Source organism: Anabas testudineus, chromosome 18, assembly GCF_900324465.2.
Source record: "Anabas testudineus chromosome 18, fAnaTes1.2, whole genome shotgun sequence".
Classification (NCBI taxonomy): Eukaryota; Metazoa; Chordata; class Actinopteri; order Anabantiformes; family Anabantidae; genus Anabas; species Anabas testudineus.
Genome location: NC_046627.1, coordinates 11749600 through 11767105, shown reverse-complemented (window position 1 = coordinate 11767105; position 17506 = coordinate 11749600). Strand labels below are relative to the sequence as shown.

General features: G+C 37.2%; 2 protein-coding genes across 2 annotated transcripts in view; both read right to left on the bottom strand.

Moving 5' to 3' along the window:
• LOC113168494 (interaptin-like) overlaps positions 1-10188 on the bottom strand; it is a 59261-nt gene extending 49073 nt beyond the window's left edge. The window contains exon 1 of the mRNA XM_033326582.1: positions 10086-10188. Coding sequence (XP_033182473.1) covers positions 10086-10166 — 81 coding nt within the window. The 5' untranslated portion in view covers positions 10167-10188. The remainder of the gene's footprint in view (positions 1-10085) is intronic.
• LOC113168332 (trichohyalin-like) overlaps positions 1-17506 on the bottom strand; it is a 287283-nt gene that overhangs the window by 84669 nt on the left and 185108 nt on the right. The window lies entirely within an intron of this gene.

Here is a 17506-nt window from a genome sequence, read left to right as displayed (position 1 = left end):
CAGCGTCCAGCCACAACAGCTCAGGCTCTGGATACCAGCCTTTAGACTCACATTGTAAAACCACTGCACCCTTATCTCCATCAATCCCTGTTAAACTGATGACAGGTGAAGCAGCAGCACCTGAGGGAGAATGAAAATAACATTTTAAAATATTGGCAAGTAAAACATATAGTTAAGAAAGATGTGCAAATGCATGCATGTACAACAAAAAACAACAGTTTGAAGACACCCTAAGAGTAAGAACGAGCATAAGTAGTTGTTAAAATAAGAAAGTAAAGTAGTAAAATTATTTCTGTTGTCATTACACCTGATGACAAATTTTTGCAGAAAATCAGAAAACTACAAATAATTTTCACTTTTTTCTTTGTTGTACAAACATTTTTGATGAGCACTGAGATTTTTTAAATTAACCATTTGCTAATTCAAACCAGCAGATCAGTCTGGTTCCTACAGCTTTAACACACAGTGGTCACATTATTTCCTGTTGTACTGCTGTATTTTACATCAAAATTGTTGTTCTGCAAGTTTAACATACCTCTTGACTCTCTACTATCCCACTGTGTATTTTTTGATTAATGCAAATGAGTGCAGTCTGACTATAACCAGACTGCACTAGTTTATCTGTTACTGTTTTAGATCATTGTTAAATGATGTCATCTTATTAACTGTCCATTTGCTGTACATTGACTACAGTAAGAGCTATCCTAGGCAACTAAGGACTTTGCAACATCACATTGGTTTTATTAAGCAACAAAAAATCAGCAAATTATTTTGTATGTGTGCACAAGCAGTATCTGTCTACCTACCAACAACCAGTTCAACAACAGATTCCTCATAGTTTTCTGTTACGTAGCATCTGTATCTCCCCTCATCGGCAGGTTTCACTTTGGAGAGTTTCAGTGAAATGTTTCCATGTTTCAGTTCATCAGTGAACAAAGATGTTCTTCCTTTGTAGGATGGATGTTTGTCTTTTACACCTTCCTGACCAGAATGCCACACGAAGACAAATCTGGGATCCAGGTCAGACGTAGTCCACTCCAATGTCATTGCAGCAACGTCCACAGCAGGTTCAAGATGACATGGTAAAATGATGTCATCACCAACTGTTGCCACTATTGGCTGAGATGGACCAATTAACTTAGACTGACCTGAAAGTAAAAGAAGAAATTCCAACAGAATAATGGTGGGATTTGTAACTGCATTTTCATCACCAGTAGATGGTGTGTTACCAAGAACTTCAGTGCAGGACAAAAATTTCAGTTCTCTGCACAACACTCACATATACATCAAAAGCTTTTTTAAATCTGTTTTTATTTATATACACAGAAATGGACAAAACTGTTTGCACCCCTCTGTTAAAGAAATAAATATCTACAAAGGACACTGAGATAACTTGTAATTGACAAAAGTACTAATAAATGAAAATTTACTAAAACCGAATTCATGAAAATCAGACATAGCTTTTCAGTTGTGGTTGAAGTTTTTTAAAAAACAAACTAATGAAACATGCCTGGACAAAAATGATGGCATCCTTATCTTTTAATTTTGTGTGTTTTGAAGCAATAACTACAATCAAACAATTGCACAAACAATTGACAAACTGTCAATAACACTTCTGCACCTGTCAACAGGTATTTTAGCCCACTCCTCATGAGCTTGAGGTGAGAAGGGGGCCTTCTCCACACTGGATTTTTCAGCTCTTTCCACTGATGTTCAATGCAATTTAGATCAGGACTCATAGAAGGCCACTACAGAATAGCCCAATGATTTGTTCTAAGCCATTCTTGGGTGTTTTTAGTCGTGTTTTGGGTTATTATCCCAAAAGAGGTGTTACTAACTTTGAAGCATTTCTATAGTTCTGTTTAACCAATGTTTCACAGTCACAGCAGCTAAACTAAATATATTATTTTAGCTACAAAGACAGTTACTGTACAGACTGACAGGATCAGCCATGACAGCAGCTGGTTATAACAGTGCAAAGAACTAGAACAACAAACTCTATACTTTAAAAATCTATCTGCTGAGCTGCAGTCAAACGGAATTGGGCTTTATAGATTTACAGCTGTGGTTACACACAAAGTGTAAGTTAAATTTTTTGTAAGATAATGCAAAAGTATTTTTTGCGAAGTTACATTTGATGACTTCATTGAAAAATAATTATAACACTTTAAATTAGTATGTAATAGAATAAGTTACCTGTGCTAAAAAGAATTAGGAGAAGATGAACAAGCAGAACAGTGGTGGATCTGAACTGTGGTCCAACGGGCAATCTATTCATCTGATGAGATATTTTACAGTTCCACAAACAGAGAGAAAACAAAATATATGTAAATCAATACTGTATAAAAATATGTTATTTGAACTGGTGTTTAGCCAAAGCATGGTGGTAAACTGTACCATGTTTACACAGATAATAAAAACATGTTAATAAATATACAAGTAATAAAATCCTACTTGCAGTTTTTTCTTTTTTTTGTGTGTTTTAAAGAGTGATGTCTTTTTTTCCCCGGATATAACCAGCTACATAACTCAGCATCAGTCTGACAGGTCTGGAGAGTCTTTGTCATCTCACGTATTACAGGTACAAGCTCATACTTCAGCATTCCCTTAAGTATCAATTCTGGCAAAGTAAGATTTGGTGAATAAAAGCAACTTTTTTACCAGAGAGAAAAAAAAGTTTTACTTTTATGTCTTATTATCTATAGCTGGAGTCTACATGCTGAGACTAGAGGATCAAAGGAGACAAGGTCACTAGGACACACACACTATTTCCTTCAATAAAGATGAAACGAAAAGCTGTAATCAGGTCTCGGTGGCTTTAGAAAAATACACACTATCAAAAAAAAAAAAAAAAAAACCTGATAAATGTAAATAACATTAAATCAACACGATAAATAAACATTGAAATACATAGGAAGGTCCTGGATGCTGCGCAGTCACCTGCCTGAAGGGAGAGTTTGTGTGCATGGTGAGTGATGTCTCTCATAATGCAGAGAGACTTCTCTTTCCATCTGTTGGTGTAAATGTCTGAAAGTGTTGGCATTGTGCAGCCAATTATTGGTTAAAGTCTGTGGAATGATGGTATTGAAGGCTGTGCTAACATCCAAGAAGAGCAGCCTCACATTGGAGCATTGGTTTTCCAGATGTGTGAGGGCCTGATGTATAACAGCTGAGGTAGCATCTGTAGTATAAGAATCAGCAGACAGGCTGATTTGCGTCCTTAAGTGTGTCATTAGCAGCTTCTCAAAGTTTCTCATAATTATAGGACTCAGTGTGATGGTGGGCACAGTCCCTGGGGATAATCGAGTGTCATGGACGGTCTGAGTTGATGGAGCATGGGGTGTTTTAGAGGCATTGTGTTACTGTTGAATACAGGCTTTGACTGCATGATTTTTTTCAAATGATTAATTTATCCCTGGGATTGGACAGGGTGGGACAGGAGGGATTACAAGTACACACTGAAGTATGACTCACAAAATATTGGCTCTAGTGTAATATGTTTGCTGACATTAAAACCTTGCATGAGCTCAGTCAACAGTGGCTTCTGAAGTGAGGTTAACTTCGTTTCCTCTACTTTAAGTTATTTTAGACATATTTCTTTCTCAGCTTCTATCTCCAGTCTAGGAACTTGTATCCAGAGACCGTTATCAGCTTTACGCACCTCATCTTTCTCCTGTTCCTCCCCTAAACTGCTGTCACACTAAACATGGGCTCATCAGGTGAGAGGGTGAACTTGGAGAAGCAGTCATTCAGGGCATCAGGTAATGATGAATCTAGGGAACACTGTGCATCTTTCCTGCTGTAATCAGTGATGCATTTGATTCCTCCAAGAGGCAGTTGAGGAGAAGTGTCCTTGTACCTTTAAGTCATGGATGGACTTTGTCCTTTTTATGCCGACAGGTGCCTTCTTGCTTTCCTGAGTACAGTTGGATGGCCACGCCTAAAATAAAATGTTATTATTTTGTGATGGTGACGTCATCCACGCATTTTCTAATGTAACTTAGAACAGACGGTGGAGCAGGTGTAAGGAACCACAGACTGTAACAATAAACACGACTGTGAATTCATGCAGCAGGTGATGAGGTAGGAATTTAACAACCAGATCCTCTGTTGATTCAGAGCAATCACATAACAGGTTTCCCACCGGGTTTGTGTTCACAAACAAACACAGCATTTCCAATCTCATGTTCAGCCATGTCCATTTATTGTCCAAGGCTCTTACAGTGGACAGGACTAAAATCTGAAAAGCTGCTCTGCTTGCTTCTGCTTCCGCGCACACCGACTCCTCTCGCTTCCGAGTCGGCGTCGTTGTCTCCAAGCCGCTGTTCTCAGAAACTGGAGCCTAACGAGCAGCGTTTTTTTTTTATCTCAGGTGGAGCTGAAGGTGTAGTTCAGCTCTTCTGAAGCTGTAGTTCAGATCCAACTGTTCCCAACTTTACAACTACCGGCGGCACCGACAGATAGAGAGGCCGCTGCGCGCCGTCATCTTGTGCGACAGGATTAATAACTTGTACAATTTAAAATACATTAGTAGATATTTAAAGACCACGTACCTGTTGCATGATACGTTGATCCTTTCCACTAAATGCAGGGATAATGTCCGTAAAATCATTGATCCGCTTGTGACAAAATGGATCTACCTGCTTGGTAACACCTGTATACACCTCCTTCACCCAGAAATAACCACTTCCTCTACTTGGGAATGATGCATATGCTTTATTACACATGTGATTTGAAGTAAAGGGCAAAGTGCCTTTTTAATTCTGTGCTGTCACTAAACTACATATATAACATTCTCTCAGTCATGAAGCACAGTGATAAAAGATCCCCTCAGTATAAAATATGAATTAATGAAATAGATCAAATGTAAGGTGTTGACCAGTTTTCAATTTCCACTTGAAATCTGTCATACTAGAGCATCTCAAAAACATTACTGTCAATATTGTAGCTCAGTTACATCTAAAGTGTAAAGGTGAAGTGAATCATGTCTGATGACGACTTGAAAATCATGAAAATCAATAATCCAGATTACAACAGTAGAATAGAGAGTTAATGTTCCAGAAAATAAAGTTAGTGAAAGTGACAGTAGTTGTTACCAGAACAGTTTGGTCCCTGCTACACAACAGGACTGATGACTGGATTATTTTACTACATATGTTGTTTAGTTTTAGACACTGGTTAATAAACTGAGTCTCTGTCTCAGGACAAACCAGAGAAGAAAACCTCACCGCGATAAAGGTAAGAAGACACACTGTGTCCTGACATTGGTGGTTGTGTCATCATATTGAACAGTTTTCATACTGTACATACAGAAATAAAAGGTGCACTGGAACATGGAGCTGAGTGCTTTTTGCACTGGTGTTTTGAATTGATCCTGTTGTTACAGTTCCACCCTCAGACCAGCTGGGGCAGCATCACTTCCTGAGTTTACTCACCTGTTTGTTTTTCTTCCAGGTTTCTGTCCCAGCTGGTTCACCTCCCACAGGTGATCAGCAGTAGCATTGCTTCTTGTTCTTAGGTAATAATGTAAAAGTTGGTATTCATCCTCCCAGTGAGAGATTTCCATTTAGATTTATTGAGATTCTTTACTGTTTTCACCAACTTGTGCTGTGATTTTGTGTTAAATAAACATTGCTAATAAATCTATTTTGTTTTTCACTTTACATTTGTCTCATCGTGTTTTTACAATTGGGTTCCCTTGTCTCCTGCTTTGTCACACCTGTTTCATCACTATACAGTTCATCATGCTTAGAAAATATCAGAATAATGACAATAAGAGTTTCAAACTCTGCCAGCATTTGTTAGATGTTCCCAAGTTCAGTAAACATCATAATACAAAGAAGCTGAATAGAACAATTGAACAGTTCTACTGGCAATCAGTAAAATAATTTATTACGCTATGTGTTCAGATTATTTCATTCTAATCTACATCTTCATTAATCAGGTGTCCTGTGTGTTTTCTCTAATGCACCAGCTTCCAGATCAGAAACAGGATTACCCAGCTCCACAAACACCCTGAATCCCACGTCATCAAAATATTTTTAGTTTAACCAGATTAGGAAATTCTTTATTTGACTGTGAAGGAAGTAAGACTGATTTTCCTTTAACCTCCAGCTGAAAGTTAATTTAACTATTTAGTATTTTAATTTATTATTTTTTGTGAACAACTGTATTTTATTTATTTATTTGTTTATATAGACTGGAGATGTATTTGATGACAGTCCTACCAAACTTTATGTATTGAGCCAGTAATCATAGTTTGTTCAGGTTAAACTCATTATTTGAATGTACCATTTTTTTACAGTATCTGTATTTTCATCTTCATTTGAGGCTATATTTTTATTCAAAATCTTTAAATGAAACATTTACACTAATAAGTTCATAATAATTATAAGTTAGTTCATCAAATGTTTGCAATTTTAGCTTCCCAGATGCAAACTCCATTAGAAAGTTTGTATGTATATAAGCAGTAGAGACCTTTAGTGGGTTCAATAACAAAACCAGTTCACTCTGATGACTTGCATGTTAACCTGTGGCAGGAATGTTTATCATCAATCTCATTGGGGCCTTTTTCCCCAATGTTGATAATTTACCCATCCTCGATAATCTAAAAGTGGACTACAAAGGGATTAGGATTGCACAGTATTGAATGCATTTATATTTTTCTTAGATTTCATATCATATAGTGGTTAGGGAAATAGATTTATTCAATTTAATAAAACCCCAAACTACAGTTTACATTAGATTCTGAAATAAACTTAGTTTAGAAAACTGTAATAAAATAAAAGTGTTATAAGTGAACTGTTATTTAACTGAGATTAAATATTTGAAATATAGCGAGACACACAGATTTCTAGTAAAAAGTAGATATTGCAAAAAGATAATGACACACAAATAAAAAAAAAATAAAAAACAGCCTATATAACACAGTATTTTACCACATTTTAGAAAGCATATGCAAATAGATCAATATGATACAAGAACACAGAAATCAACATTATAATCTTGGATTTAAATGTGCACTGAAGAAGTTCAGCTCATTTTATGAATTAATTCAGGAGATGTCATGTGTCTACAAAACATAATGTGAGCTGTGTTTCATATACAGTAGATCATATTTTAACAGATCTGTCTTTTTCTTGCTCAGGATTGTTGTGACTGCTTCTGCTCCTCTGTCCTGTATATTCAGCGCGTTTCTGTAACACTTGACAGTTGGTTCTGTGTTAACTAATTGTTGTATTATGGTCTGAAAACGTGTTGGAAATTAACAGGTTATTTACATATTTACATTTAGTACATCTAATCTGTATCTATTAAACTGACAGGAAAAAAAAAAAGAAGAAAATGCAACCAAATGCAGCAGATACAGCTGTGATTAAAGTTTTATCTAATTTTAATGTTATCAGTTCACATCAGTGGGATCAGCTGAAGTCAACCACCAACAGATTTCCAACAAAGCTGGTGACTTGAAGAAATGTAGATTTTGCTCATTTAAGTAATTCTTACATCACAAATCAACTGATCATAGTATCTGTTGGTCATATTTTCTCCTGTTTGAACCTCTGAACTTCAGTCATTAGCTGATTCACCTGAGAGCAGAGAGAAGACAAAGAGAAGATGAGAGACCTGTTCTCTTATTAAGGTCAATGACTTCAAGTGAAAAAACTATAAATATGAACCTGTTCTTTCAGAGTCTGAACTTCTCAGCTTCTTCTCTCCTCTGGCCAGAACATTTCCTGAGACAGAGATTAGAAACCAGATGAGTTTCCTTCCAGTGACTGTGACTGAACATACAGTGTGATGAACACACCATAAACATATTGTATCGTGATTTGTAGCATTTCTTGTTTGTTGGTTCCAGTTGGAAACACTCAGCTCTTCCTGTGTTCAAACTCTGCAGTTCAATCCAAATCAAACTGACCTTTAACCAGATTACCCTCAATAAGATCACACTTCATTCTCAGTCACTGTCTCACTGCAGTGAGTCGAAAGAAAACGCCCCAGTTAGTCAAGTAACTCACTCTTTGAGATCTCTCCACCTGGAACTATTTATAGGTATGGGAAGACCTTTAAGAGACGCAACATACAGGTTACTTGGACACTAACAGTGTACAAAAATGGTCATCAAAACACCCTACACCAGGGCTCCCAGTGGTAATATGAACAGAAAGCAGTCTGTCTATTCTGGATTAAAAAGTGTATTTTCACTGTTCACCTTTCTCTTTTTGGACATTTTTATACTTATCTCTTGCTTTTTCAGTCTTACCGTCCTGTTTTCAACTTTCTCTTCTGTCGTGAATAATAATTTCTCATTGGTTGTAAGTTGTGTTTCTAATTCTTTTCATACAACATCAGTTTGAATCTGAATTGACTCTGAATGATTTGATCCAATAAACACATCAAGTGTCTCTGAACTGTTTGGTTCCTGCTCCCTCTGGCTCTATCATTCAGACACTATTAGACTGACTGGAGTCACTAAATCTGGGAGAGAAACAGTTCCAACTATTATTGGATGTTAAATACCAAACTAGCTGCTCAGTGTTGGACAATGTAACACACTAACACAGAGAGAAAACCTCTTCATGTTTCCAGCATTGAACAGAGCTCTGGAAAAGTTTCTGATTGGACTTTTTCTAATCACTCGTAATGAATCAAGTCTTCTCTGTTTGATCTATGTCTCCTGTTAGTTTAAAGCAGGAGGAGACAACCCTGGTCCTCACTGCTGCTGTCCTGCTGGTTCTCCAACTATCTACTGCTCATTACCTGGATCAGGTGTGTTCAGCCAATCAGAAGCTGGAAGATTTTCTTCTTTCTGGAAGAAGTTTCTTCCAGCTTCTCACTTATGTAACACAACCCTGATTGGTCTGGACACCCCACAGGGAGACTGTGCAACCAACACCAAGTGACAAAGGAACTATACACAAATGTACAGATCTACAAGCCCAGAGCTCCGCAAGACACAGAGACTAAGTCCTCCTAAGGATGTTTATAGCCATACTAATTCAGTTTTTCTTCTTCTTTTCACTCCCCCCACATCTGAGATGGTATCTCTTCTGATCAGAATCTGAACTCTGTTCCTCACTGTTTACGATGGACTTTATCAGGAGGTGTTGAAGCTAGAACCATGTGACACTGACAGCTGATCCAGCTCCTTCACTACATCCAGGTATTTCATCTGAGCCTCCATCAGCAGCACTGTCTCCCACTGTTCCTACCACAGATCCAGGTCCACATAAACATGAACCTGGATTCAGACACATGCTGGACTCAGCATCAGTTTTACTCAGGATCTTATGTAACATCACGTTACACTGTGATGTGGCTGCAGCATCAGGTTCAGCACCTAGTTTTCCAGTGACTGAGGTTCTTTCTCCTGAACCTTGTCTGGTCCTGGTCTCTTTGATTAGTAGCAGACTCATTATTATAAGGCTGTGGTCTGTTCTATGTGTAGTAATACAGGGTATAAATGAGCAGTGATTCATGTTTCCTGTTGTTAAACTAGTTCTAACTCCACTTCTTCTTTAGTGACCTCACGACCCGTTTGTCTTATTTCAGGTGTTTTTACAAAAACTACTGCACATGTTACTGTAGAGTATGAACAGATACTACTACAGATACTATCAGCATCCTTCTTATTCGTCACACTCTGTAGCTGCCAGGTAAAGTAAAGTAAAGTAAGTTTGAAGTTGTTTCCAAAAAATATTTAGAACCTATAGTATAAAAAATTTAATAATGTTATATGTAATATTATTGAACTTCATGTAATATTGGTAACCTTTGTTTTTTCTCAGTCCTGAGTGACTTTGACAGTCTTGTTGTGAAGCTCTAATAGAAATCCATTGACCCAGGTCATGGGATTATTTGATTATTTAGACTGGATAATAAACCAGACATTAATAGACACTCAATGTCTGAATGGTCCTACATTTTTTTTAATTTATGGAGTGGAGTGAATGAAGGTGAGGGTCAGAGGAAATAAAGAGGAAATGGTTGATTTATCTACAATACTTACAAATATTTAAGATTTTACACTGAAAACACACAAATGTTGGGTAGAGAAAAATTTGCATAAAGAAAAGTTAAACCTGTTTTTTCCCCTGTTTCAGCGGCTGTTGCTGGAGCTTATTTTCCTCTTCAAGCTTATTGAAATAGCTTAGTCTTTGCATCACCTGAGAAAAGATCAGAGATAAAGAGACGTGAGATGTACATGTTTTCCATTCAGTGAGTCAAGATACAGTCTGACAGTATCAGTCTGTCTCAACATTTTCATTCATAATCAGCTGGTTTCTATGAACAATGACACATGATGAGGTTTTCAAATATATTATTTATATATAGTAATTAGTCCAGTTTGTCACTGATGATCAATATGAGAACATTATGTGTTTATATTATGGTCACTAATTTAGGAAAACTGCCAGTACATTAGAGTCAGTACGCAGATACTCAGTTAGCTGAGGAACCTCTCCACCCAGAACTATGTAAAGGTACGGGAAATGACCTCCCGAGGTCAGGTGCTTGGATATTCTTTAAGATTGCCCAGGCACGCCTCCTCAGGGGGAGGCTATAAAGCGACCCTAGAGGTTTGTGCTCGGTTTATCGGAACGTGTCTCCGAGTAGCGTCTGAGCTGGAGAGATAGTCTCTCACTCAGAGAACCCCGGCTGCTCGGCTAACCAGGACTTTCTCTTTCATCTCGAGACTATCTCTCCCCCCGTAACTATGTATAGTTACAGGAAACTCTTTAAGACAACCAAAGTGACACAAAATGAAAGTGACGCAACAGTTAGGTCAAGTGGACACCAGCAGTGTACAAAAAAGGTGGAGGTGACATAAAAAGACCCTTCACCAGAACTATGTACATATGTACAGGCTGACCAGGGCGAGGCCCCGCAAGACGCCAAGTCGTCGCCACTGGTGGCACAGCTGCAGCACAGGGAACCTGCAAGGCGTAGCGGCTATGTGCCCAGCCGCAGCGCGTCAAGGGGGAACCCCAAGACCCGATCCCCAAAGGCAGACCCAGAGGCGACATCCAGGAAATAATAGCGGGCAAATGTGGACCAGGAGGGAGAAGATGACCTCATGTGAACATCAGCCTCTAGGGGATGGGGAAAGTGGAAGAGCTGGAAGAGCTTGGGAATGGGCCCACCCAGCACCAGCAAAGGGGCGAGGGCCTGATTGTCTGGCAAGCGTCTGGGGGTAAGGGCCTTGTCAGGTGCAATACCCCTACGCTTGAGAAACCCTGTGAGGGCATGGAGCGGACCTCATGGGACCAAGTGAGAGCGAGAAAGAGAACTGCTGAGTTCATGAATTTTACTCTAACATGATCTCGAAGGACGCAGCTGGAGCAATAATATTAATATTTGCTTCATTCAAAATCAACTGACTAAAGACTTTCTATAAGTGATGATACTACAATTTCGTGATCTCATGTGTAACAACAAGAAAACTATTTTCAATCTACATGGTTAATAAAATTGTCTCATATTGCAGATCTTTTTAGTAGTTTTAACTGAAAAATCCAAAATCTTTTACTTTAAAAATTCAATTCTCATCAACAAATCACTGTTTTACATAGAAGATAAAAACTGACAGATGAAAAGATGAACCTCTGATTTTGTTCTCAACTTTCTTCGCATTTCCTGCTTCTCAGTTCATCAACAAATCAACATTTCATACAGAAGATAAACTGATTCATATGAAAAAAGGAAAACAACATACCTCTTTACTCTGTTTCTCAGTCTGGAGCTTTGTTTCCAACTGGGAGGTCAGAGAGATGAAGAGAAACAATTAATTATCAATAGATGTAGACACAGCATTTATTCTAAGTGAATGATCATTTTTCATTGGTTGTAAGTTGTTTTTATAATTCTCTAATGTTCTATATCAGAACATATTACAGTGTAGTATAATAAGTGGTTTGTAACATGATTACTGAGTTAACAAAGGAGAAAATGATTAAGTCGTTATGAATTTAAAGTTATAAGAGCCACCACAGGTAAATATTTATTAACAACAACTTAATGTGGACACAATGAATGTAATTTAACGTTCCTAAAAAAAACCAACACACTACATTAATTTTAATTGATATTTGAATTAACTCACACTCAACTTCAAACTTTATTAGTCTTTGTTTTATATAATTTCATTTACTACATCAGCTTCATCACCAAATCAACATTTAATACTGAAGACTAACAGATTTAGTAAAAAAAAACAAAACAAACATACGTCTTTAATCTTCTTTTCAGCCTCTTCCTTCTTCTGCTTCTCAGTCTGGAGCTGCTCATAAAACTGGGAGGTCGGAGAGATGAAGAGAAACAATTTATTATCAATAGTTGTAGACACAGCATTTATTCTAAGTGAATATAATATAATATATATATACATATATATATATATATATATATATATATATATATATATATATATATATATATATATATATATATATATATATATATATATATATAATTTATAATATAAAGTGGTTCTGGATCTGGTTTTTACTTTATCCTGAGCTCTGTCTTAATATTTAAACTTGTCTGCTGGAAACAAATCAGTGTTGAGTGAAGAAGATTCAAAGTGAATAATTCTAAATTCATAAAGTTCATGACGATCAGATGAACCTCGTTAATCTTGTTTCTCCTCCTGAATCTTTGTTTGAAATGATCTTCTACTTAAACTGAGACAGAGATTTCATTTTTCCACTCGTTAGTTCAACTAGTTCAACTAAATCTGTTGTTCAGTGCTGCTCAGTTCTGTGTGTGGAAGTTTGTCTTGTGGACTTTATTTTACTGAACATCTGTTTTCTATTTTCAGGAAACCACTAAGTTTCTACATTTGATTTTACCATCATCACTTACGTCAGAGCAGGAGGACCCAGCTGGAGCAGCTCCACTTGTTCCCAACTGATGAAAGACAGAAATGAAGAGAGACGTGTTCTTTAATTAAAGAATCATTTTGTAGATTTACTGAGTCCTTCACAGACTAGAAATCTTAACAGTTTTGGCAAAGTTAAAATAGAAAGATGAACATCAGCACTGAACTACTGGACTTCTAGGTTTGTACTTTAAACATTGTGTGTTTGATTCAGAGCAGGTGTCACAAAACCTCCTGTCAGATTTCTACAGCTAACAAACAGAAACAGCGAATCAGAAGCTGGAAGATACCATCTCAGATGAGGGGGGAGTGAGAGAAGTGAAAGTGAAAGTTAGTATTTTCCAGCTTCTGACTGAATGAACTCACCTGGTCTTTGTATTTTAATATCTAAGAGATCCCATAAGTTCTACATGTTGGTGGCCTGAACATCACAGCTCAGAGAACAGTGTTCGTAGTGAGTTCAGGTCGGTTTGGTCGTTTGGTGTTTCAGGTTTTTTGTCATTGTTGTTGTGTCTTGGTCTCTTTAATAAATTGTTTGGAAGATAAGGAGAGAAATGACAGAGAACTAAAGATGAGTCTCCATGATCTTGCTCCAGCTGATTCTTCAACATCTCATTCTTCATCTTATTGTTTAAGGTGAAATATAATTAAAAATATCTTCTATCCTCACTCCTGCAGGTTTTACAACTATCTTGTTTTTTAACTGAGTTTTAGATTTACAACTAAAGACAAGAAACTAAACTCAGTCTCAGTAAATCATGAACCTCTAGTTTCTTGGTCTCCAGCTCCTTTTCCAGCTGCTGTCTCTGATCCTCACTCCTCTGTTTCTCCTCTTTGAGCTTCTGAACTTCAGTCTTTAGTTGATTCACCTGAGAGCAGAGAGAAGACAAAGAGAAGATGAGAGACCTGTTCTCTTATTAAGGTCAATGACTTCAAACTAACACTAACACTTTGAACATGAAGCTCCTTCATCATCTGATTTCTGCTGATTCTGAACTAAAGTCACTGATGTGGAGGAAAATGTGTTAATGACCAGAATCCACTGACTTGATTATCAGTGTGATAACAGATGATGTCATGTCCAAACTATGTATTTAATGTCTGGTATAACTATTAATCCAGTTCTCCACCAATGTTCTCCAGTAAATCAGAATCTGGTCTCCATGTTTACTTGTCTCTTAGTCTGGTCGAGGTCCTCGTACTTCAGAATAGTTGTTGGATCCTCCTGCTTGTTTAAGCAGCCGTCTTTAGTTCCTTTGTCATTAGTTTAGTTTTGTCTGTCTCCTAGTCTGTGCCTGCCCGTGTGCTCACCTGCGACCTGTGATTAAAACTCTGTTCACTACTTCAGCCTGCCTATGTCGTGCTTTTGGGTCCTCGCCTCATTGTGCTTGTGAGATTTACACACCATGTTGTCTGTGTTCTACAAACTACATCAAAGTTTAGATTCTTCTACAAAACTAATACTAATTCACAAAATACTGCACATGTTAATGTAGAGTATGAACAAATACTATGTTCCTTTCTGCAAACTGATTAACTGTGGTTGTTACACATTTAGTGGACTTCTGTGGTTCTGGATCTGATTTTTACTTGTTCCTGAGCCCTGTCTTGATATTTAAAATTTTAAACAAATCAGTGTTGAGAGAAGAAAATTCAACGGGAATAATTCTACTAGTTAGTTCAACTAAATCTGTTGTTCAGTGCTGCTCAGTTCTATGTGTGGAAGTTTTTTTACTGAACATCTGTTTTCTATTTTCACGAAACCACTACGTTTCTGCATTTCATTTTACCATCATCACTTACCACAGAGGTGGAGGACCCAGCTGGAGCAGCTCTACTTGTTCCTAGCTGGTAAAAGACAGAAATAAAGAGAGACATGTTCTTTAATTAAAGAATCATTTTGTAGATTTACTGAGTCCTTCACAGACTAGAAATCTTAATAGTTTTTGTTAAAGTTAAAGTAGAAAGATGAACGTCAGCATTAAACTGCTGGACTTCAGAGTCAAACTGGGAATAAAAAGAAAATCTGAAACAATATGAGGAACATGTTTTATCGTCACTGTATTTTAGAATTAATGATGATGATCAGCTAAAGATAAACTCACTTTATTAGGAACAACTGTAAAATCTAATATGATCCTAAAATGTTTTTGTTGAAACTGTCTGAAAGGTGATAATTAAACTATATGTTTATTACTGAGCTCATAGTTGGTGCTGGAGTCGTACTGGAGTGAATTATATCAAGACGTGGTTCTAATGTTTTAGTCCTTCATTCATTTTAAATATGATGATTAAAACCTGTCTTTTAAAACAACCTGCTCCTTCATTACTTATGTTTTATCTTCATTTTAGTGTTTCACTTGTTGCTAACCTCCATTTGCTCTGTTTTATTTATCATGAGCTGCTCTGTCTCTTTCTCTTCTTCGATCTTCTGGTTCTTCTTTTCTCCTCCAACACTTTTTTTCCACTTACAAATGTTGGACTCTGTATAAAGATTAAAATGTAAAGGTAAACTAGTTACCAATTTTCATTTGATTTTGAAAAGTTATGTCTAAAAAATATATAATTTGAAATGAAAAGGGACATGGCACTACATTTGTCCTCAGCACATCAACATATAAAATAAAAAAAAAAGAAAATGCATCGAGATCATTCATTCTTTCGACTGCAACTAATCCCATTAAACTTCAATCAGAAATACTTGACATTGTCAAATACTGGAATTATTTTATGACTTACTCGATATAATTTTCATCTTCCATAAAAAGAAGACAAGTAAAAGAATAAACAGGAGGCAAACAGCCAAACAAACAGAGACAGCAACGGTGGCAGCAGAGGAACCAGACTGGAAGTTAAAGAAATCATCTGAAATAAGGAAAAGATAACAATCTCAAATTTAAATAAAATCAGACTTAAATTACAGAAACTAAAAAAATTAGCTTGTTGTCCAAGTAAAAACTCGTGTTTACCTGGAACTTGTATCTGTGTGTCTCTGATCTGGTTGATGTTTCTCTGTTGGACTCTACAGGTGATGTTGTTGCTGTGTCTCTTCTCCACAGTCACTCTGCTGCTGACAGTATAGAGGTCATCAGGACCTCTGACTGTCTCTGTAGGTCTAGCAGAGAGGATCTTTTTGTCAGCGTCCAGCCACAACAGCTCAGGCTCTGGATACCAGCCTTTAGACTCACACTTTAAAATCACTCCACCCTTCTCTCTATCAATCCCTGCTAAACTGATGACGGGTGAAGCAGCAGCATCTGGTGCTGAGAAAAATAAAAATGTAAAACAATTATTTATATATTCATTTCAAAATAATAAATAACCAAAATACTAACAAGTAATAAAGGAATTTGATCCGATATTTGAAATGAGACAAACTGCGTTACTACTAATGATAAAAAAATATTTCAGATAATTCATATTTTCATATCCTGCATCATTTTATTAAATAAAGCTGTAACACTGACACTGACACTTTTATACTAATTTGGACTTTCAACCACATTTATTGAACATGTCCTCCATCAGAGTTCTTAGTGGTTCATTTTAAATTTTCATGTTCATGCTCAGAAAGTCATAATGAGCCAATTTACTTGTTTGTGGTTTGATTCCAGATAAAGGAGAGATTTTATCCACCTGATGTCACAGAGCTCAACATAATTTATTCAGTTTGTGATGACAGTAACTATTTAAAGAACAAATAAACTCATTGGTTACTAAAATATAACAATGATAATTTTGTTTGTATCTTCTAATTGTGACATTTTAAAATACTGAATGTGTGTACTTACCTCTACAGGAGCTTAGGAGAAGATAGAAAACCAAAACTCTGAGAGGTCTCAGTGGAGATCGAAGGAACAGAAGACAGGAGTTCTGGAAATGAAGCAGAGGATGAAGTTTATGGATACAAATAGTTTTAAGGTTGGTGTCAAATGCACCACTCCACAATCTCTTTATTAGCAGGTCTGTCAGTCTCCTAGTTGCCAGATAGTTTCACATGAACCAGAGAACGAAACTTTCCAGCAATAACATTCAGACTTATCTTCTGTTATGACTACTGCCTGACCTAGAACCTGTTTATGCTGGACTCCCCTTCCTTGGACCTGCCTTCTGCACTGACCAGCCTCTGCCAACCTCTGGTACTGTGGGTGTTTCCTCTCTGAACTGCATTGATCCTTGCTCTGTCTCCCAGGATAGGACTCACATTTCCCACAACCTGGATCTGTTTCAGCCCAAACCTCCGGAACCGTGAGTGTATCCCTCTCACCTGAATTACTCTTCTTCTCGACCTGCCTTTCCCCCCTTTATCTGATCCATTCCTGTGTCCATCACCCCATTGTGCCCTGCTCTGCCTCTTGGTCTGAAGTCGTACACAGAGAAATTCTGCAGTCTGCTATACTTTGCTTTTGGATCGACCCTGTCGACCACCTCTTGGAACAACGTTTTCTGTGTTTGACCCCTGACTGTCTTACTTGGATATTTGGATTGTGAATATCGGATTATTTGATGTGGTGCTTCTGAATTGACTTTGCTTGCTCCTGTAACCAGCCATTAGGCATTTCTCTGCCACAGGACTATTTTCACCTCTTTCTTTCAGCTCCATGTGCTCTCTAAACTGCACCG